This window comes from Octodon degus, unplaced genomic scaffold (assembly GCF_000260255.1).
Source record: "Octodon degus isolate 3935 unplaced genomic scaffold, OctDeg1.0 scaffold00036, whole genome shotgun sequence".
Lineage (NCBI taxonomy): Eukaryota > Metazoa > Chordata > Mammalia > Rodentia > Octodontidae > Octodon > Octodon degus.
In genome coordinates this window covers 8,094,949-8,118,224 of record NW_004524612.1, presented here as the reverse complement: position 1 = coordinate 8,118,224, position 23,276 = coordinate 8,094,949, and the positions used below count along the sequence as shown (strand labels likewise).

Genomic DNA, 23,276 nt, shown 5'->3' with positions numbered 1-23,276 from the left:
ACTTCGTGTGTCAGCGTCGCATGACCAAGCCCAGGAAGGCCATTTGAGAGGGGGAGCTGGCAGGATCACCGGCTGCCTCTTGCTGAAGGGCGGTGGATGTGGAGCAGGAGGCTCTGCGGTAGGAGGGAGGGGAGACGTGGGGAAGGAGGGGAAGAAACCAACCTCATAGCACCAGCAAGAACCCTATCTGCATTCAGAGAAAGCTGGAAGAATCTTTCAGCTGGCTGGCTACCTAGCTCAAGGCTAACCACACTCAACACAATAATAAGTCAATCCTCACTGAATAATTAAATAGAGAGCCTTCATAAGTATCGACTTAATGTGACAGCAAGTCTATAGTGACTTGGGGTTTGCTTATGTAAACACAATCTCTTGTTCAGCTTACTTAGCAGTTCAATGAAATAGAACAGTCCTTCAATTAAAATCAAATGATGCATACATTTAATTCTTTTCTCCTCTTACTCAGTAGTAATAGTTTTGGAACATACGTGAAGGGATGAAGGAAAATGGATAAAAGGGACATGTTTTCAGAGGATGTGAGGGAATGTGCCTCGTGGTGGTCTCCTGCAAGGAGGTGGCCTTGGCTCTCACCGATGGCCCTGGTTCTGAGGAGACCTGGGGGCTTATCAGCCTCTGCTCCTTCTAGGCCTTCCTGGACCCTTTCCAGAGCGGGTGTGGGCCCACCACTGGGATGGCCATGTTGGTCTTTTGGTGGTTGCCTGGATCTGATTGACTGCTCTGGTTATTTGGGGTCCAGTGGCCTTCGTCCAGGTTTTTCTCTCTCCCAGGGATGCCGTCACGACTCAGCCAGAGGACAGAGGGATGCTCAGTGAACTCCAGAATGGCACTGTATCAAAGCGGGATGGTGCTTGGTGTTTCCCTGGGTGGCCCCAGAAGGCAAATAGGCCTCTTTCATTCTCTGGTTTGAGAATGCTGGGAGAGGGACAGGGAGCATCAGGAAGTGTGGGTGGCTGGGGACAGGATGGTGGAAGGGAAAGTGGTAGCTTCAGAGCTTGGATTTGAACCTCTGTCTTCTGGCCTTTCTCCTGCAGTGTTGAGTTAGTGAACCCATCTAGGCCTTCATTTCTTTGTAAAATGGGGGTAATGATCTCCATGTGGGGGAATTGTTGTCCGGGTACCTTGGGGTGATAACGAAAGCGCTTGGTATGACCCTCTTTTAACATGGGAGGTGCTTATTAATAGTCACAGGTGTGATGTCCTTTTGCTTGATCCTTGGCCGAGCCCCAGCCACCCACTCGGTGTGCTGGGCACTGCCCAGTGCTCGCATGTATTTCCTCATCAGAGATCTCATTTAGTCTTCGGGGTTACATAAGGTAAGTACCATCCATCATTGCCTCTGCTTTGCAGAGAGAGAGATAACGGCTGCCTCATTCAGCGGCCACCCAAAGGAACACTTCTCGTGAGTAGCCAAGCCAAGGCTACCTAGATGTGACATCAGAAATCAGATGTCCTGATTGGACGTTGTTCTGTGCTTGGGCTTTGGGCAGGAGCTCAGGGGTTCTCGAAGAACACAGGGCTACTGAGGAAGGCAATCAAGCATTTCTACTTGGGGGTCGGCCCTGAGGTCTGTGTCCTTCCCTCAAGGGCTTGGCAGCCCTCTGCAGGGCTGGCCCCAGATGGCTCTCTAGCTTGTAGGCTCTCTGGCACTGGGGCTGTCAGGGGTGAGTAGTCAGGTCTGCCTAAAAATAGGGGCTTTTCTCTCTCAGCTTCTTTGTCTTGGGACTGAGGGCAGTTGGATTTACTGAAGCTTCCAGAACCAGTAACATTCTCCTTAACTGAAGGCTTAGGACAGTCACTGTTGATAGTAGCCCAGGATTCTTGAGACTTCTTTACCTAAACTTCAAGAGATAATTACAACCTTCAAGCAACTTTGTTAAAAGAGAATGTAACGAACAACTTCTTTCCTTAGCATCTTTTGAAATTTCCTTTGGAGACTCCTTGGTTCATAGTTTAACATCTTCCTTATTTGTGACCAGGGGGCATAAATCGTACTGGCTTTTGCTTTTTAATCCCCTAACATCATTTCATGTTTAAATTTTTTGTATAGTGACACAATTCACATCCTTGTCATTTTCGGTAGTGATGTAGCTTTCCTTGGTGCTGACTTCTGTTTGAGCTGTTCTTTCTTAGGTAAACTGGGACAGGAGAGGAGAGAGTCCCAGGTGTGCCAGGACGGTCTTCCTGCAGGAATCTGATCTTTGGCTGTTGATCAGACCTGTTTTTGGAGTGGCTGTTGTGGAAGCCCTCCTCCTGTCCCCATGCGTTTGCATGGCTTACACAGACTGTGGATTTGGTGTTTGGCCTGTGACCTTTTCATAGTGTGCTTTTTTTTCTGGTTACTTAGAACTCAGACAGAGAAGGTCATGGAATATTAGCAAATAAAGCTGAGTTGTAGTCAATATTTTTTTCTTGCTTTAAATGACAGAAACAACTGGGTTAGGAAAAATAAAAAAGGAATTGATTAGCTTACATAATAAAATATACAAAGGGCAGGAGTGTATCCCATAATTCAAGCACAAGCAAGACTCTTTCTCCTTGTCACCTAATTTTATTTCTCTCTGCAGGTTACTTAGGGGTATGTTCTCACTGTGACCAGGAAGCCAGAATTATGGTCCCGTATGTCTGTACCTACACCTGGGTGTCTTATAATCTGCAGAAAGAAGTGTTCTAGTTTGCCTGCTCCATTAGGAAAACGTTGGGCGAGGAGTCCAGGTTGGGTTACTTCCTCATCCCTGGGGTGTGGTGGTTGTGGGAAGGGTCCTGGATTGGCCCCGGCTGGGTCAGTGTCTTCCTGGGCCCAACAGACCATGGATGGCCTTCATTAGAACTGCCCATCTAGAGGAGCAAGACCCCTTCCACCAGGTTGCCCCCAGGGGAACTGTTGTGGCAAAGAATGAATCTCTGCTACATAGAGAAGAAGGAATACAGGTTACTCCTTGGGTTCATAAACACAGTGGTGACAACCTGCAGGATGTGGCGGGGAGGAGGGATGATCATATTGTCCCTATTCCCCTCCATGAAATATTCCAGCGCCCTCTTCCTTTGCCCCAGGCAGCGGAAGTGGCCACAGCTTCTTGGGCAGGTGTCTGGCCAGTCAGGTGACTGCTGTGATGACAGGCTGAGTTTCTGTGCCCTCACCGTGAACTATGTTTACTTTATAGGGTTGTTCAGAAAATTAAGTAACAGCTTTGGGCAGATGCATAGTAGGCCCTCAAATAATGTTATCTCCCTTTCTTCCTCCTTCTGACTTCTTCTACCAATAGACATCCATAGATTTTTATAGTAGCCATAGAGCAGGTATAGATAGTCTGGTAAGTAGGAATTTGGGAAAGTTGAGGAGAACCTTAGACCAAAAATCCCATGTACTGGCTAGCACTTTTCTGGGAGTCGTTCATCCCAATATTCTCCTTCTCCTTCTCCTTCTCCTCCTTCTCCTTCTCCTTCTCCTTCTCCTTCTCCTTCTCCTTCTCCTTCTCCTTCTCCTTCTCCTTCTCCTTCTCCTTCTTCTTCTTTTTTTCTTCAGGTCTTGGGATTGAACTCAGGACCCTGTGCTTGCCAGGCAGGTGCTTATTCTACTAAGCTATCTCTCCAGCCCCTCTGATATTATTCTAAGCCAGTGAAATTTGGGAAGTATGTCTAGGAAGCTGTTTATAGCATGGGCAAAGGAAGAGTTTCACTAATAACAGGTACACAGGGGCTTGTGCTGTTTCTCCTGGCTAAGACCAAAGTCTGGCACCGAGAAGGGTATATCTAAGTGCAGCTGTGTAGCACTGTGGGGATATGTGTGTGTGTGTGTGTGTGTGTGTGTGTGAGTGTGCATGCACAAAATGTGTGCAGTTTTTAGATGCAGCCACAGCCTTCTTGGGATATGGCTTCAGGCATTCCTTCCTTCCATAGCTGGCGTGTTTAAATCTGAAAGCAGAGAGCAGGGCTCAAAAGGTGCCGACAAGCCCATCTCTGACAGCAGTGCTGGTCACTGCTTCCCTGACCCGCAGCCTGCTATGAATCGCCTGCAGGGCTTGCTACAGTGGGCCGCTGCCCCTGCCCCTGCCCCTGCCCCTGCCCCTGCCCCCGCCCCTGGAGTTTCTGGCCTTGCACGCTGTGAATAGAGCTTTGAAAACTCAAATTTCGGGTAGCCCCTGGTTGCTGCTGATCCTGTTCACCTGCGGACTGCACTTTGCGAACTGCTGCCTTAGAGACAGTCACTCCTCCCCCAGATCTGGTTGATTTGTGCTCTGTGGGTTGCTCTTTGTGTGCCCAGCCCTGCCCCTTTCCCCTGGCTGAGGACACCTGTGCTCATCAAATAGGGTTGGCAGAGCTTAAAAGAAAATCACAATGTCAGAGGCCTAGTGAAGTTTGAATACAAGATCCAGAAAATGGCTTAGTTTAAATATGGCCCAGATGAACTATTAAAATTCATCATTTATTTAGAATTCCAACTAGCTGGACCTTCTGCCTTTAATATGGTAACCTTTTCATTAAATTGGGGGTCAGATGTTTTTCTCTCGCCTGCTGCTGCTTTTCTGTGATTGAATGGGCTGCAGCTGCTGGGACAACGGGCCCAAGAGGGCTTGTGCTCCTTGGACTGAAGCCGCGCTGCCCTGGGCTCCCTTGGCAGCCTCGTCTCCATCCCGGTGGGGAGGCACTTGGCTGGGCACCGTTTGGTTCTCGTGCTGGCTTTCCACCTTTCCTCTCTCTGGTTATTTGTTCACCGATCTCTCCCTCTTATGCTTCCTTGAAGTTGCTTCTGTTCTGGGGTTTTAAAGGCGGAAGTCTGCAAAGTGATGGGGCTGATCCAGGAAAGGTTTGCTCTTGGCTGCAGAAGTGGAGTCCAGCAGACCAGTGGCCTCCTGATGTAGGGGGAAAGAGTGACATCTGGCCAAGAGACGGCGCAGGCGTACCAGCCGGCTGGCCACAGATTATGAAAGGGTAACATTTGCCTTGGAGAATGGTGCCCACCAGGAATGGGCTGGAGCATTTGTGCAGCCAGTTCCCATTGTGGTTGGAGTTGGAATGTGTCAAGGCCTTAAAGGAAATTGACACCACTTGGTCTCTGATGCTGACGGAGAGAGCCTGCTACTGTGGACTTCACTGCACTTTGAGAGGCGGAGAGAAGCTTGAGCAATCAAAGGCCTCCTGGAGCCCTGGCCATAGCAACCTCCTAAATGGCTCCATTTGTTACTCTCGCCTGCCAAGACGCCTTGGTGCTGAGGATGGTGAAATGGATGAACAGAAGGCCTAGCCACTCGCCTGCCTTGCTTTTGCCCTCCCCTTACTGTGTGCTGCTCTAAGCCCATGGCCGTCTCCCTTCACTCAGCATCACTCTCAGGCCTGCTGGGAAGGAAGTAGGCACTGTGCAGCTGTGAGACCGTGCTGTTGCCTGGGGGTCACCTGCAGTCCAGAGAAGGGGCTTCGTGTGCATTGCCTGGCTTCCAGGGCCCTTGCTCCAAGCCGCAGGCAAGGAGTCGCTGTTGGCTTACTCCTGCGGGACAGTATTGTCTGCCACAGCAGGGCCTAGCTCAGCCTTCATGTGTTGGGGGCTTGCCAAACGGCCCCAACCCCCAGAGGCACAGGGCACCTTGCACCCCTCTGGCTCTGCACTCAAGAGCTAGAGGATTTTGGCTGGCCCACCGTTCAAAGGATCTCTCAAAATGTCACCAGCTGCACAGGCTACAGATGGAAGAGGTCATGTGCAGGGAGAAGGTGGCAACAGCCCTTTAGGGAATCCGGAATATGTCCCCTATGGGTCCCAGAGAAGCCAGGCATCAGGAGGAGAGGCAGGAGCACAGGAAACAAGCCGAGGACAGAGCCCAGATCCAAAGGGCTGACCAGAGGGGCTCCTTGGTGAGTGGCCAGAGGTGGAGAGGATAGAGCATCTGTCACGGGGTCGCGCTCAGTTCCTGCTGCAGCTGTGTGGCTCTGGGTGGCTGTGCTACCTGTAGTGCTCAGTGTCCTCTACTGTCACAAGAAAGGTGGGCTGTCAACTTGATTGGCCTGCGAGCCACTCAAGAGATTAAAGATGAAAGCCCACTTCTGGGTGTGTCTGGGTCCCCTGGGAACTATATCTGGTACCTGTCTCTCTGGTACCATTCCCTGCCTCTGTCTCCCAGCCACCAGGAACCAAGCAGCTCTGCTTCACCACACCCTTCCGCTGTGACAGTCCTGCCACGTAGAGCCAGCTGATTGTGGACTACATCCCTTTTGACTTGTGTATTTGTCACGTATCATGTCCTAGTGATGAGAAAGCTAACTACTGTACCAGTTCACAAATGGGAGGGTTGCATCTGCCTATCTGCACACAGGGCTGCTGTGATAAAGAGCTAATCAGACAGCGTGTGTGAGAGAGCCTGGGAGGAATGTAGTGCCCATTCTGCCTGTGCTGAGGTTACTCTAGGTCCCACCCACAGCTCCGAGGTGGGAGCCTTCCCTTCTGACACCGTGTCTACGTCTATGCTGTTCCCACCTTCCATCTGTCAGTCACGTAGCAGGAGCAAGTGCGGCTGGATAGGGCCCATCTCATCCCTGTCTGCAGGAGCTGCACCCTGCAGGAGCTGCGTCCAGGCTTTGCCTCACTCGCCTGCAGCCCTGCTCAGTAATGGCGCCTGATCACACTCTCCATGGGCACAACCAAGCAGTGCTATCTTCAAAAGTGTTGCTGTTGTTTCCTGTGGCTTCTGTAAGAAAGTACCAGAAGCTGGGCGGCTTGAAACAGAAATCTCCTCTCATAGCTCTGGAGGCCAGAATGCTAAAATCAAGGCAGGGCCGTGCTGTCTCCAAAGCTCAAACGGAGAATCTGTTTCATGCCTCTCTCTCTCGCAGCTTCTGTGAGCTTGGCAGTCCTTGGTGTTATCTGGCTTGTGGATGTATCTGTCTGTTTTCTGCCTCTATCTATTAACATAAAGCATTCTCTGTGTGTCTGTGTCTCTTCTCTCAGGAGGACACCGGCCACTGGACATAGGGCCCTCTAATCTACCGACTTCATCTTAACTTGATTATATCTTCAGGGACCTTATTTGTGACAAGGCCATAGTCACAGCTCCCCAGGTTTCAGAGGCTTCAGGATTCTTTTGGATGGGCTTGGTTCATCTCAGGACAGATTTTGCTTTGTCTCCAAATGCCATCAGCCCCCGCCCCCTCCCAGCCTAGCTGTTAGGTCTCCAAAGGCTGAGGACACGGGCAGAGGCCACCTGCCCTTCTACCCTACCTTCTCCCAGTTGTCCCCCTGTAGAGTGGGACAGACACTGGATTTGAGGGTCAAGGGCAAGTCTTGTCCTGAGGAGGCAGGGATGTGGCTGGAAGCGCTGCTCTTGTTTCGGGGCTGGGCAGTGAGGACACAGAGGGTGGGAGGAGGGCAGGGGTGACTGCACATTTCCTGCTCCTTTTCTGTGGAAGGTGACATTGCATTCACACAGGGGCAGAGGGAGGACTCTGAAAGTGTCCTCCAAGGCCCAGGACCCTCATTTCCAGACATGAGCTTGGGGCCTGCCAAGAATCCGCCTGCTGCTGCAGTTCTGAGTTTGAGTCTTGAGAGGCTTAGTTTTTTTCATGTGTCAAATGGGATCATAATTGCATGTCTGACACCAGATTTTTGTGAGGGGTGAATGGTGAAGTTGGCTAGGAAGGCACCATCTTAAAAGAAATCACGGTGGCAAAACAATGCAAACCTTACCATGTTAACCATTTTAAGATGTGTGACGCAGTGGTGGTGTTGGCGGCCCTTCTCGCCATTCTCCTTTAGGAGTTTTTCACCTTCTCAAAGTAGGAAGCTGCCATTGAAGTGATAAACCCAGAGTCCTTTTTATTCATTTGATAAAAAGGAGCACAAGGGCTTGAGCAGCAAGGGGCAAGCCCATGGTCAGCAGTGAGAGGGCCAAGCTGAGAGCGCCTGTTCCTGGATTCTGTGACCTTCCATCAGCTGCAGGGCTTGAGGCACCTGCATGAGGCCTCAGAGGGGTCAGATGTCTGCAGAAGTGGCCCACCTCCCACACTGTCTTCCAGCATGGTGGGGCATCCAGGCAAAATAGAGTTTGTCTGGAAGTGGACAGACTTCTCCAGGTGCCCTGGGGCTCACACGATGGGCACCCAGACCCTCCCAGGAAACCTGGGCTCTCTCCTCACCCAAGCCAGCTCAGTGTCTCTCAGCCTCTTGTCCCTGTCTCTCCACATGTGCCTTTTTCAAATGGGCCACAGTTTCAGCGGAGACCCATAGGAGCTGAATTTGGGTTGGACTTGAGGGCTGCTTGGTGTGGTTACTTGTGTGGCGAGAGCCTGTTTGAGGAGCCAGATGACCTGGTGCTCCTAGTGTTCCTGGCTGACAGTGGCTTCTGAGGTCCTGCTCTGCGATCGCTATTGGGGCAATGAACAAGTCCTTGTCACCAGTCCTCAGAGCTGCATGAGACTTAGTGGATGTGACACAGAGGCCACAAGCCAAAGATGCTCACTTGTAGGAGTCAGTGATTACTGCTTGTCATGGTGGGTGAGAGAGGTCTATGCCCCAGCCAGAAAGAAGGAATGCGGGCCATCGTGAGTGCTAGACTTGGATGTTTGGTGCTTGTGTAACATGCTTTGCCCTTTGCCCAGCTCTGGGGCTGGGGACAGGGGAGAGGCGTGGCCTTGAAGCAGCTCTTGGCTGAGTAGGGAGCACTGAGCCATGCACAGTGGATAAGCTGCAGCATTAGGGGAATCGGTGGTGGCCTGCTACAGTCCACAGGGAAGGACAAGGGTGGTGCTGCCCAGGGGCTGGGGAGGTGGTGGAAAGTAGGCAGAGTGATACCCAAGAGCCAGGCAGGAGTGCCTGGGCGGTGGCTTTGAAGAGATTCTTCTCTGGGGCTGGCTTTTTTGAACCTCACAGATCCTATGAGGTGTCTGAGGTGAGGATTATTGGACCCACTTCTCAAGTGGGAAGAGCGATGTGTCAAAGAGCTTGGGTGATATCACCTAACAGTGTGGCCCAGCAGAAAGCAGAGCCCAGCTTTCCTGCCCTGGCCCTGGCCTCTGCTCACCCAGCTGGGGCCCTTCTCACATGGACAGAGCCACTGTGAGCATGGCGTTGCTATCCCTTGGTGGCTGTTTTTGTCATTTGTCCCTGGGCTTTTCTGTCTTCAGCTTGTTCCCAGCTCAGGGACCGCAACATTTGGTCCCCCATTGTCTCTTGCCCCTCTTCCTAGCATCCTCAGCCCATCTGGGGGAGCAGCAGTGGGGAGCCACTCTGCCTCTGGCTGGGCAGAGGAGACATGAAGGCCACCACCCTAATCTCCTGTGTTCTCCTCCCGACAGGTCCCGGCTGGCGGACTTCCACACCAACTGTCGAGCCTCCTACCGCACACTCACCACCTGCCCTGCCGACAATTACCAGGCATGCCTGGGCTCCTACGCAGGCATGATCGGTAAGCTCCGGCATCATCTGCGCTTGCTGAGACCTCTTGCTGTCCCAGCATCGCAGGGCAGGTGCTATGGTCCAGCTCAGAGCTGGTGGGAGTCAGGCTGAGCTCAGTTTTCTATGCAGAAGATTCAGATAGAGCTTTCTGGGGGACTAAAGGAGGGCCAGCTCTTTATGAAAGAGGGTTGGAGAAGGCCCCAGAGGCCTTTTAATCCTCTGGAAGTAAGAAAAGGAGACATGTGTTGCACAGTTCTGACATCCTAGGTCATGTCTTCCTGGGTTCTCTGTGCATGCCTTACTAGAGAGGTGTATGTACCTCCACTTTACAGATGGGAAAACGAGGGTAGAGCAGTGGAATAGCTTGCCCAGGCTGAGCCGGCTGGTAGATGCCAGCTCTGGGACCTGACACAGGCTGGGCATCTTCGCCTCCCTGACTCTGGAGCCAAGCACTGTCTACGTGCGGTGAGGGCAAAAGCAAGGATGCTGTCTGGGACAGGCAGGGCTGTAGGGTCTTCCTTGCCATCCCAGTGGTGAGGAGCCTGGTGGCCTTGAAACCTTGGCCCTTTGTTCCTGCAGATTGTGAGGTCCCTGGGGTAATAGTGTTCAGTTAGGATGCCAAGGCGTGTCATGTATGTGTGTGTGTGTGTGTGTGTGTGTGTGTGTGTGTGCTTGCATGCATGTGCCTACTGGGGGCAGAGGGACTCCCCATCCTCTTGTGCCTGACATCTGGGGGCTCAGAGGAAAGGTCCTCCAGCTCCTCTCTCCTTTCACTTCCTCTCTCCTTGTCCAGGGTTTGATATGACCCCCAACTATGTGGACTCCAGCCCCACCAGCATTGTGGTGTCACCCTGGTGCAGTTGTCGTGGCAGTGGGAACATGGAGGAGGAGTGTGAGAAGTTCCTGAGGGACTTCACCGAGAACCCGTGCCTCCGTGAGTCAGGGAGCGCTCTCCCCACCCCCAGGTGCCCAGGACACCCTGCTTCCTGCCTGCTACCTGGGAGGGGACCTGGACTCGCCTGCCTCGCTGTTCGTTGCTCCTTCCTTTGGGTGGCTACCATGGGTGCCATCTGCAGGGGCCCTAGGTCTTGAGCACTTGGAGATTCATAATAGGGCTGCCAGTGGACCTGCTTCAGTTTATCACCAGAGTCCTTCAGCCTGTGTCAAGCCAAGGGCAAAGTTTTTTGTTATTCTTGTTTTTGAGACAAGGTCTCGCTATATGGTTCTTCTTGGCTGGAACTCATCATGTAGCCCAGGCTGGCTTCAAAATCACAGTAGTCCTCCTGCCTCAGCCTCCCAAGTGCTCAGATTCTAGGCATGTGTCACCACCCCTGGCAGGTTTTTATTCTACTGACATCTTCACCCAGGTTCCTTTGGAGACTGAGCCCTCCCATGAGGCTCTCAGACACCGGCCACCTTTCCTTTCAACAAGTATTTTTCCTGGAATCTGTGACTTTCTTTTAAATGACTCATCCAAAATCTGGAGAGAGTGAAGCTATGGTCAGGTCCAGTCTGCTGTGAGCTTTGCAGTTAGACACCCCTTGCTGGACACTCTGTCTTCAGGTCTCTTCCCCCTTTCCTTTCTTTTCTTCTCCTTCATCTTGTCTGTCCATCCATCTTCTTTCTTTCTGCTTGATGCTGGGGGTTTGGAGGTAGATGTTCCAGGGCCTGGCATCGAGGACAGGCAGCCTGGTGGAGGTACGCTGAGGGTTTCCTGTGATCCCAGTACATGTTGAAGAGTCTGAGGGTGGAGTTCTGCATGGAATTCTTCAGGGACTCGGGTGGGGCCACCACACCCACCAGGAGAGGGTGGCCTGCAGACTTCTTAGAAGCTGTATCCCTTGAAGACAGTTGGGTGTTGGTCAGTTGAAGGGACCAGGAGCTTCTGGTCTGTCCTGGCAGGGTCCAGGCATATGCAGAAGATGAGTTTGCTAAATGCAAACTACTTGGTCTTGCTACCTAGTGCTACAGATGACTGGAGTGACAGTTATCTGGACAGATAGCGGGTGTCCTCCTCTTGAAGACCTGAAGGCTTTGGAGTTTTGCGTCCTGCAGGTGGCATTGGGTATGGGGTGGCTGCCAGGTTGTGCTGTGGAGGTCCCTGGCAATGAGGGTATGATTCTGATCAGAGGCTCCGTAATAGTCTCATAAGAAGGCTGCAGTGAGGTTCACAGGAGAGGACAATGACGGCTGTGAACAGAACAGTGGGAGGGGAATGGTGACAAGTGAGTGCAGGGATCTTCAGGAGGAGGTGGCCTTAATTAACTGCTGGTGAGTGGGTAGGAGGCACCATGGGGCAGTGCTTCCCTGGCCCCTGGGTTTCTTTCTTGGGGGCCCTGGGTAGACAGAGATGACATCTTCAGGATTAGCATCATGGGGGCAGGAATTGTTGGCAGTGGTGGGGAGAGATGCCTGGTCCAGGTGTAGACAGGAGGATTGTGAAGTGCCTTTGGGACATGCAGGTGAAAGTTTTTCTGTAGGATCGAGTCTTAGGGACAGAGCATAGTCACGGTGACCTCCAGTGAGTTAGTGCCAGCCGACAGCATGGTATTGGAGATGCTGCCCCAGGGAAGCTGATGGTGTGGAGAGGGAGCACGGCTAGTCTGGCGCCCTTGAGATGCCAACAGTGGGGACCTGGAAGCACTCAGGACAGCAACTGAGTGGGACAACCTGTGCTCAGGAAGCTGGGCATGGGCGAAGCTTTCCCAGGAGGGTCTGCAGCACTGCGGGCTCGGCTGCTCTTCGCATGACCCTGCCGCCTCCAGCCTGCTGCCCATCACCCTTCACTCTTCCTTCTTTCTCTCTTTTCCTCTGAGACAGTCCTTGTCACGTGCATTTATTCTGTTCTGGTTTAAGTCTTTACCTACCTCCTCCAGTCACTTTCCCCTCTAGATGTGAACTTTTGCAGCTCTGAAGTAGATGCAATGTGCTACCGTCTGTCCCCAGGGTCTGGGTCATCCCAGGGAAGGGCAGTCAGGGAGGGTAGGGGGTAGAAGCCATGGAAGCAGGTCCTGATCTGCCTATGTGTCTGTCCCTCCATTCCCAAGGAAATGCCATCCAGGCCTTTGGCAATGGCACAGATGTGAACGTGTCCCCCAAGAGCCCCTCATTCCAGGCCACCCAGCCCCCTCGGGTGGAGAAGACTCCTTCTTTGCCAGATGACCTGAGTGACAGCACCAGCCTGGGGACCAGTGTCATCACCACTTGCACATCTGTCCAGGTGAGGGTTCTGCCACTTGGAACTGGAGCCAGAGTGCACTGAGAGTCTGGAGGAACACTGTGGTCTTAGGACCCGTGTGAGGCCCATTCAGGGGGCCAAGGACAGTCCTCCTTTAGGTCAGGGACCCAACAGGCAGTGGGGAGCTGGTGGGGTTGCTCTCTGTCTGTTCAGTCATTTAGGAAGTCACCTTGCAAGTGTCAAACACCTGTTACAGCACAGTATTGTACTAGACACCACAGGGGTGCATGAGTAATGTCATGGTTCCAATTTACCAGCTGTCTGCTAATTGCCAGGTAGTATGCTAGACCCTTCTCTTCCTGTCACATTGAATTCCTACTCAGTGAAATATTGGTATTTTTTTTTTTAGAGCAGTTAGATCATATATCTAAGATCACATAGCTGACTGGTGGTAGAATACCATTTCAAACCTACATCTGACTCCAAAGGCCCTGAGTTTCATTTGTTTGTCTGAACATCCAACTTTCTATCCACCCTCCTACCCATCCATCCATCCATCCACCCACCCTCCCACCCACTCACCCACCACCTACTCATGCTCCACAGGTTATATGGTATGATCTTCTGGGTATACCTTGATGGGTGAGGATGTCACAGTCTTGGATTTGTGGTTCTGTGGTCTTGTTGAGGGTTAGACAGTGAAATAAGCACCAGTCAGTACCACGACAGAGGACATGTGGTGCCATGGAGGTGCAGCCTGGGCTCCTGCTCAGCCTCTCATTCCTCTCAGCTGCCCACCAACTGTTGCACCATGGGCTGTAGTACGTTCTCTGCTGAAGAGATTGGTTAGGCAGGCCACACACATACACACATGTACTCACACATGCCTCAGACAAAGAATTTAGGTCAGCATATGGGGGAGAGCAGAGAGGGAGGGAGTGGCGAGGTCATGGATGGCGGGCACAGGGGCTGGGCAGTTTGTGGGGTCTGAAGGACATCAGTAGTGGCTCAGCCTGTGCAGGGTTGTGGGGGGCCAAAACCTGGGTGGTGTGAAACAGTGTCCCTGTGGGCCCCCCACCCATATGGATGGGAGATAAGCTACTAGGATCAGCAGTGTCTGCTGCTCATGCTGCCAGGGTGGACTTGACCAGGGCGCTGCTGGGCATCCATCATAGCACAGTGCATGTGCCCACCTGGTTAGGGAGCTCTCTTCCTAGTGCCCCTTGCACTCTCTGGTGGGGCCCCCTGCCTAGTGACAGCTAGCCTTCAAGGTCCTCAGGTCAGGTGACCATGGTCTGGCAAGGTCTGCCTAACTGCTTGGGCCTTAACGGGCTCCCACAGAGAACCCTATGTCCAGTGCCCCTCCGGACCAGTGCAGGTGAGGAGACGCTGACCAGCCAGGAGGATCTCCCACCTTGCCCACATTATTTCTGGGATTCCTTGTGGCCCCAGAGAAGTTCAAAGCCCCCACTGTGTCCCTTTTTGTACTTTTGACCCCAAGTCCTATTTTTTCCTGCTGTTTCTCAGCAGGTTGCTAAACCAGCATTGCTGTTGTCTTCCCGGCTTTCTGCAGGCTCTGTCTGGGGCCTTATCTTAGTCTTGGTTGGGTCCCAGGAGCCATGATGGATAGGTGACCTGTGTGGGAAATGATGTTATAAAAATCCTTCGTAAACTGAGGGATACTGCCCTAGTGTTAGGTGTTAGCAGCTCCTGTGGGTTGGGGAGGCTGTCTGCCATGGTCTCTGGTGATGGTCATCAAAAGGAAGTGAATCAGATTCTCAGAAGAGACCCCACTTGCTACTTCTCCCCAGTGCCTTCATAACAGTGTAAGGGGAAGGCCCTGATCCTGTTTAGCCTGTTAATGAGTCAATGAACAATTGCTTTACCATGCCAGGTGGTAGAACGTGGTGTGAGTAAACCCTCAGCCCTGCTCTAGCTCAGCGGGAGGGGGGTGGGTGCCCTGCCTCACCTCAGCCTGTACCCTTCTTCTGTCTGTCAGCTCTGACAGCTTGGAATGTCTCTGATGGACTGTGGGGTATCCTAATGGAGCCCTTGGGAATTATAGGAACCCCTGGCCATGGGACGGGACCTTAGAGCAGATACAGGAAGCTGCAGCTTGGGTTGGGGGAGCTATGTACTCCAGATACGGCATACAGAGAGCAAGATCATTTTTCCTAGTTCTGTCTTCCTCTTTCCTTGGGAAAGGCTCAAGGTCTCCCAGAGATGGCAGCCTAGTCGGGCCTTGTGGATTTCTAGATGTTAAGACTGGAAGGATTCAGTGAGATCCCCATCCTGAACCCAAGGAACAGGAGGAACAGTATGGCCAGCTACTTGTCCAAAGTCCTACAGCCAGTTGGTAGCTGGGCAAAGCCCAGAAGTGGGGCCCTGGGTAGCTTGTGCTGTCTTCTCAGATCTGTTCCCCTCAAAGGACTTTCCTGCAGTGGGCGGATGTTGGACCGAAGAACTCTCATTCCCATTGCGGTCCACTGGGCAGGGCTGTGGCACGGGCATCCTGAGGCACCATGGGAGCCACCATGGCCGAGTTGGCTCTGGTGTAACCTCAGATCCAGCTGTGAGAACTGCTCCTCATGGCTGTGCGTCTGTCCAGGGCTCTCTGGAACTTGGAGAGCACCTGGTTGGGTCTGAGGTGCTGCCCTGGGCTTTTCTCCTGCTGGCCCACGGGTGTATCTGGGGTGAATGTCCACCCTTCTGTCTGTCCCAGTGGGGGATCTGGGAGGCAGGCCTGCCTTGGGCACTCACCCAAAACCTTTGCTTCTGGAGTCTGAGGAGGGGAGGCATTCTGTGGAATGGGCCTGATGTGTGAGCCAAGCACTGGCCTGGGCACACCCCAACTGCTTTGCACCACAGGCCTTTGCTCCCCCCCCCACACCCCTGTACCTGGCGAGTCCTCCCCACCTGTCCCCTCTTGGCATTGTCCTTCTTGATTCTTCAAGCCAAACTCTCCTCTGCCTGCTGTGGGTTCCTTCTTTGCCTCATCAGCATCAGCCCCATCATCTGTGCTCTCTTCCCTCCTGGGCCATGGTCCCTGGAAGCCTGGGTGGAACGTCCTCCTCCTGTGTCCCCTGCAGAGCCAGGTTCACAGGCCTGGCACAGAGTGGGTGCGCTGCCTAGGTTAGAGCAGAACTGAGTCCCCAGCCTGTTTGTATGCTGGCGCTTGCTGCTGGCTTCTCACACAGGGTCTGGGTATCTTCTCAGCAGTTGTGTGCCCAGTGCCTGGCCTCTTCTGGATGCCCTCTGGGTACATACAGTGGGGAAAGGGCAGGGTGCAGACAGCTGGTGTTGAAGATGTGAGAAGATTGGTCTGGAGGCTTTTGGTCTTGTGGTAACACCTCAGTCAGGGCGTACGGTGCAGATGAAGGAAGAATGGCGGTGGTCAGGGCTTTGCCTGGCCATGGCCTGCTCGCCCATTTCTGACATTCCCCTTGGGTTGCTCTGGGATCCAAACATCAGTCTGTGTGTTCCCTGAGATCAGTGGGACACTCGCCTTTCCTAAGAATGGGGAGCACCAGTGACCCTCATCCTTGTCTCCACCAGCCACTTTCATTCTGTGCCCGTCTCAGGAGATTTAGAAATCAGTTTGGGGGTGGGGGAGGGCTACCAAAACATCTGTCACTTTGTGCCTGAAGCAGCTTGAGCAGCCACCGCTGTCTCTTTCCCCGGCTCTCTGCTGTGGGGCGCGTGTTGCACCCAGCAGAGTGTGGCACAGAGTGTGGCACAGAGTGGCCGTCAGGGCATGTGTTCATTTATGGGGCATAAAGTCCTACCACGTGTTACTGTCCTGGGCCCTGAGGCTGACAAGCTCAGTCATTTAGTATACCGGTCCTCATACGCCTGCGACGGACAGACGACTCGCTCAAATGCTTCTGAGGGAGAAGACCGTCACACCTGGAGGACAGGTGAGGTGAGGTCCTGGGGAGGAAGGGTGCTTTTTAAAAGGAGAGTGGCGGAAACCAAAGAGTCATGACAAGGGAAAACCTCTTCCAGCCTGAAAGGATAAAGATCAGGCTGGAGAGCGTGAGGGCTTCCCAGGTGGAGGGGCAGGCGAGGACTTGCTGGCAGGGGAGAGATGCTGGAGTCTGCAGGACTCTATCTGGAGGTGAGAAATAGGATGTGGCCAGGTCATGGAGGAGGAAAGGAGGACACAGGGGTGGGGATACAGAGGGACAGGAGGCCAAGGGCTGAAAACAGGTTGGGCCCAGGAACAGAGCAGGGAACATGGGGAGAACCAGGGAGCCATCCATCTGGCTGGACAGCCTTAAACTTAGTCACTGACACCTGCACAGTCAGGCAAGGCTCTGGGACTGCCAGCCTGGCCTTTAGGGGACAGTTAGAGTCAGAGGTTGGCAGCAAACGAGAGGATGGTAACTTCCAATTTCCTGAGCAAAGGGGCCTCTGTGGGAGAAAGTTCTAGAATGAAACTTGCCTTACTGCTGTCCTCTTTGTCCTGATGCTGTCCACAACCCATAGGGTCAGCTTGTCCCACAAGGGCCCTCTGCCTGCTGCTGTGTTACAGGGATCGCTGCGGGAAACCCTGTGTCCTGCCATCCTAGAAGCCTAGGACTGTCCCTTTGGGGGTGCTGTCACCCAAAAGGCCCTGATCCTACTTACCTCAAGGGGCTGAGAGCCTTAGAGCAGGGGCTGGGCAGGGCCTGGGGTACCCCAAGGGTAACAGAGGCAGAGAGAGCCAGGTGGAGCCAGCCTTGAGGAGTCACGGCTCCAGAGGACAGCGGCTACTCAAGGCCTTTGTCCTCGCTGGGATCTTAGGCCCACAGGTGCTTGTATGGAGGCTTATTTCTCTGGTAAGGTGTGAGCCCCATTTCTCTGGAAGTTACAAGGCTCTCAGGGGCAAGGCTGAGGCTTATTTAGGGGAGGTGGCTCCCCAGTTGGTGAGGGAGGGAGGCATTGAGTCTGAGCCCCGGTTGCTTGAATCAGGTGGTGGAATTTCTTTCTCTGCACCTCCCCACGCATGTGCCACTTTCAGAAATGTCAGCCTTTGGCCAGCCACCCCCATGGCGAAGGCCAGGTTGGCTGTCAGGTGAAGTTACTGAGGCTGGCACTGTCGGCTCCATGTTTTCTGGAAATCTTGTGGGGTGGAGACTTCTTGGCCCCTTTGTATCCCAAGCTGTAATCTGCTGTAGAGGCTGGGCAGAGAGCAGGAGGCTGGCCACCTGGGGATCACCTCCTGGCTCCTTCCTGGCCTCTGCACTGCTTTGCTCCTGGGCTCTGCCTTGGGGTGGAAAAAGGGGCGTGGCTCTGCTTTGTGCCTCATGCAATGAGTGGTGAGCGCTTAGCTTTGTGGGGAGCTCTGCTGTCATCAGGGTAGCTGGTTAGGTCTGTCCTTACTCGATAGGGAAACTGAGGCTCAGTACACTTGCCCCACATCATTATAGGAGTCCGGTGTGGGTCCAGAACTCTGGCCTCTCAAGCCTTTTGCTGATGATTCTATTTTCCAGTGACTGTGGGTGAGGGGCCTGTGCTTTTTGGACACCCAAGTTTTAGGGTACTGTAGTATAGACAGTGAAAGGCTGCAGTGGGTCTGTGCTGACAAACACCCATGCACTAGTCTGACAGCACTGGAAGGAAGGGTTCAGAGCAGCACTGGAGGCCCAGCGTACCCTGCACCCAGTTTTGTGGCTGGTCAGCCCTGACTCAAACGTCCCGAGGTTCAAGGGTCTCGTTCTCCCCTCTCGACTTCCCTGTGTAAGCTCTGCCAGCACCCCTGCCCCTCTCCCTGTTGGGAGGAACCTGTCAGGTCCTGCTCGCTCAGGAGCAGAATGCAGGCCTAGGCCAGGTGTTCCAGGGGCATCGGCCTTCAGATCCTATCTCTGCACACCTGGTGGAGCTGCTGAAGGACATGCTGTGCTTGGGGCTCAGGGGCTTTGTGGGCTACTCTGTGTGGGTCGAACTTGGGGTAGCACTGTGCTAAACTGGCAGTGTCTAGCCTAGGACCTGCCTGAGAGCTGGCATCCACCATTGTGGAATGTTGTGCTGGCCCTGTTTTGGAGCATAGCTAGTCTTACTGTTTTGTTGAGTAGTACACTTTAAAAAAAATGATACTTAAGTTCACTGTATGGAACAAACAATAATGGAACAGCTTTGGTTGATGTGGGCTAGGATCTTGAGACCTGGGGGACTGTCTGCGTCTGTGATTTTCCACGGGTTCCATCTTTAGCTAGCACTGTGGGGAATGGAAGATAGAGACCCGAAAAGGATCAGGACAGCACTGCCACAATTAGACAGCTACACCAGGAAGTGATGGCAGATACATGTAGGTGCTGGGTGATGGCATGGCATAGGTAGGGACTGATGTGACTGTATGCAAATTGGTGAAGGGGTGGGAGAGGGCAGGTGGGACAGAGTGATCATGGCCTCTGAGGTGGGTGTCATGTTCTGGTTCCTGCAGTGGCCTGTCATGCCTCTGCTTAGAGGGGCACCATGGTCCCAGGATCCAGTTCTTGTGCAAGGGACATGATTGGTGGGTTGGCTGGGCTATAACTTGGCACTTGGAGACATGAGTGTTGTGGTCTTGAGCAGGATCCTCCTAGGCAGGATCTGGTTCCATTCCTGCTGCTCTAACCATCACTATGGTCCTCTCTCCACCATTGGCAATGACTCTACTCTTGGCCAGGGTCTCTGTGTGACAGCTGGGACCTTGTTTAGCTGACCAGATGTCCTGGGTGGTCGAATGCCTCTAATGTCCAAGGCATTATTGATACATCTGTCCAAGAGCAATGATTTAGGCATAAGTTTTTGGGCTTCCCAGTTGCTTTTAGTGGCCAGAACTTCCCAGAAAGTACCATGGGAACTAAGTGATTGGAGGCCAGGGTAGAGGCCCTGCATCCCCAGCTGGTTCCCATGGATCTTTATTATGATAATGCTAACAAAGGACTGTTTTTTAGGCACAGCCTCCCTGTATTTGTGCCAGGGTAGAGAATTCTGGAACCGACATCACACCAGGCTTTCTTTCCCATTCCTCATCTCTCCAAAGATGTCCCAGGTGCGGCACATCTGTTTGGGGTGGGAATGGCCTGGCAAAAAGGCCCAGGATCTGCCTAACATGCACCAGTGCAGACATTGCTAATCGATCACATCTCTTTTTTCTCCTTCAGTTCAGGTGAGGCCTTATGATCTTTTTCCATAAAACTCTAGCAACAGAGGCAAACAGGAGCTGGCACCCAGATGCCATTTCTGATCTCTAGCATCAATTCATGTGTTCATTCATGCATGCATCTAGTAAAACATTGATTGAATTTCTGTTATAAGCTGAATACCACTCCATGCAAGGAAAAGAAACTTGGTTCCTGCCTTCGAAGAGCTCTGAGTGTAGAGACATACATAGAAGTGGCTGATTGCTACACCATGTTGTGAACAGGAGAGGAAGGCCTGGGACTGTGTTCTCAGGAATTTGGAGAATTCAGAGGCTAATGGCTGAGGATCTCAGAAGGGGCCTTTTGTGCTGGGTGGATATACCCAGTGCTTTTCATTGTGCGCTCTAGCTTCATAATGCTGACAGGGAATGGCTGATCCTTGTCTGAGTCACTGGACAAGGCCTGGCCCCGAAAAGCCTATTGAACTAGACTCACTCGTGTCTTCTCTCCCACAGGAGCAGGGCCTGAAGACCAACAACTCCAAAGAGTTAAGCATGTGCTTCACAGAGGTGAGTGGGGGCAGAGTAGGGGAGGGGTGCAGGAGACTGGCCCAGAGCTGGCTGCTGCAAAGCTCCCGAATCCCGTGGCTGCTGGGCCCACCTGGACCTGAGTAGGCATGAAGGCTGCAGCTAGAGTCTGCAGCTACTTCCCCAGGGAGTGGCTGCTTTGAGCAGAGGCCCTTTCACACTTTCTTAACTCTTTAAAATCTGCTCAGGGCTGGGTCCATGATATTTACAAGGTACAGAGCTGAATAAAGACCCAGCCTTTCCCTTGAAGGAGTCAGTGTGACAAACAGATCCAGGATGGTAACTTGGGGGAGAAGAGGCCAGGTCAGGTTCTGCGAGAGAAGCTCAGGCAGGCTTCTGGGGCAAGAGGCATCCTGTGCCTTAGGAATGGGGAGAATGTGGACTCCTTCTCCTCCCACATTCCCTCTAGAGTCAGGTCCTCCGAGTCCCCAGACCTTCTCCTCTTGGGCCTCTCACGTCTCCCGCATCAGTGCAATGTGCTGCCCACATCCTGCGCCCGAGAGCTCAGAGCCTGTCCTTCTGCCCTGTGCAACCCCGTGGAAGCCCAGCTCCACCTCTGAGTGACAGAGAGGGTCCCCTGGGTGGCCCTGGAGGTGGGGCTGGAGGCGGCATGGGTTGTGGTTCCAGCCTTGCGGATGGATCTTGTTGTTGATGGTGGTGTCATCATTCTCTCTCTGTTTCTGCTTCTGCTGTGGACTCAGCTCACGACAAACATCATCCCAGGGAGCAAAAAGGTGATCAAACCGAACTCAGGCCTCAACAGAGCTCGACCAACGGCTGCCTTCACTGTGCTCCCTGTCCTGATGCTGAGACTGGCCTTGTAGGTGCTGGAGACTGCACCGAGAGATTTCTACAAGTTTCAGAACTCCCGCCTGAGAAAATGGAAACACACACACACACACACACACACACACACACACACCTTGCAAAAAAATTTTTTTTCCCACCTTGTCTCTGAACCTGTTTTCTCCCAGGTTTCTGTTCTAGAGAAGCTTTTCTAAACAAACAGACAAGCAGGCGGGCAGCCTGAGAGCCAGCCCAGGGGTCTCCTGGGAGGGGACGTCTAGTGCCGAGGAGGGCACAGGCTCTACCAATGCCCTTTGCTGTCTCCAGCGTTTTTATCTCTGAACCCTTCTGAAGCAAGAGACCAAGGCGAGACCCCTGGTATGGAAGGGATCGTGCTGTGACCAGTGCAGGCTGGGTCAGGACACCTGCAGCTGCCCTCTCCAGCTGCTCACTTTGAGGACCTGCCAGGGTCTGGACGTGGGCATCAGTCAGCGGAGAAGCAAGGCCAGCCATGTGGGCCGGCTGGGCCTGCTTGCCCGTCCTCTTGGCTTCAGAGATGGAGATGATTTGCTTCCCTCCTGCCCTCCAGTGGCTGGGTGGGGCTGCGTGTGGAGTGGGAACCCCTTGGCTGTGCTCAGTCCCCTGACTGTAGAGTGTGGGGGGACCTAGGGGCAAGCTCTGGGCTGCATTTTCCTTCTTCATGGTAGGAATGTTAAAGTCAGATATGATGCTACTGGCTTTCTTGGTTTCTTTGGGTCCATTTTGTGGGGCTCCCTTTAGGAGAAGGGCCACAGAGGGGCGCAGAAGAGACCGCAGTGGGACGAGTCACAGTGCCGCCTGGTCTCTCGAGCTCAGTCCTGTCCCCTCCTTGCTTCGACTTTCTCATTCCAAGACACGTGTCCGCTGTCTGTACATAACGAGGCTCCTTCCTCCGCATAGGTGTATATACACGCCCGTATACATAGACCCTGTGGTCTCCTTTTCTTTCCTTTTTCTAAGAAACGAAACTATCGAAATAATACCCCACAGATGAGCGAAAATGTATTATTGTAAAGTTTATTTTTTTTAATAATGTTGTCTATAATGGAAAAAAAAAAAAAAAAAGGAAATGGACTCCTGGGGCCCCGCTCCAGGCGGGCTGAGGGGGCTGTGGCGGGGGATCCTGATCCGCATTCACTTAACCGAGGCTCCAATAAATGTACTAGGAAGCAAGCTGCCTTCTGCCTCACTGCCGTGCGCCTTCTGCCAGCAGGCCCCGTGCCACTTGGGGGCCCCTTCAGGGCCTGGGGAAGTGTGTGTGTGTGTGTGTGTGTGTGTGTGTGTGTGTGTTCACGCATGTGCGTATGCTTGTGTGTGCATGCTTGTCCCTTTTCCACAAGTCCTAGTGAGGGCGGAGGGGTGGAGCTCCCAGTGCAGATGGCTTTCCCCAGCAGGCTTGAGCTCCCTGCTGTACTGAAGTTTGAGGCCCCTTTCCCTGTTCAACTGCTTCATCTTCCTCATGTGGGTCAGAGCCTGTTGTTCCTGGGCTGGAAGGGAAAGCAAGAGACGGGTGGGGAGGAAGAGAGCCTGGCACCATGCCTCCAGCATGATTTGGTTGCTAGGCAGCCTGAGAAGTGGCCCTGTCTGTTTTCTCTACAGTGACGTCCCTGCTAGGACTCCTGGTCTGTTTGAGGTATGTCATGGAGAAGACAGGCACTTGGCCTCCTGGACCCAGAGTTGGAAGATGACTGTTTCGTGGTCAGGCTTCCATTCCACCCCTCGCTCCCTTCCTTCTCCATTTGTTACCTGCTTGGACACTGGCTTGGCTCTGATCTCCCAGGGGAGCTCTCCCTAGAGAGCACCAGGAGGATGCCTGCTGGTGGAAAGTGTGTATGTGTGTGTGTGTGTGTGTGTGTGTGTGCACGCATGTATACAGGTGTGCACTGATGCACACAAGTGTGTGCAGGCAGCATGATGGAGGGGGCGGACTGAGCTGTGCCCTCAGGGCTGCGTGTGATCCCTTTCTGTTACTGTCAAGTGATGGGACGACACTCACTGTCCTGATCCTGGGTCCACCTCGATGGCTCTCATTTCTGGTTGCACAAGTGTTGGAAGCATCTGTGCCCAGCGGGGACACTGCTGTGTTGTGTCCCACCTCTGCCCAGAGGTGGGGCAGTGAGCCAGCCAGCTGTCTTTCATGTCATTGCTGGCCTTCCTGTGGACAGGTGTGGTCTGATGTC

The 23,276-nt window shown here is 53.2% G+C and overlaps 1 protein-coding gene across 1 annotated transcript in view; it reads left to right on the top strand.

Moving 5' to 3' along the window:
- Gfra2 (GDNF family receptor alpha 2) overlaps positions 1-22,259 on the top strand; it is a 92,724-nt gene extending 70,465 nt beyond the window's left edge. Inside the window, exons 5-9 of the mRNA XM_004630628.2 lie at positions 9,298-9,407; positions 10,191-10,331; positions 12,445-12,617; positions 20,200-20,253; positions 20,973-22,259. Coding sequence (XP_004630685.1) covers positions 9,298-9,407; positions 10,191-10,331; positions 12,445-12,617; positions 20,200-20,253; positions 20,973-21,095 — 601 coding nt within the window. The 3' untranslated portion in view covers positions 21,096-22,259. The remainder of the gene's footprint in view (positions 1-9,297; positions 9,408-10,190; positions 10,332-12,444; positions 12,618-20,199; positions 20,254-20,972) is intronic.
- Positions 22,260-23,276: the final 1,017 nt, after the last annotated feature.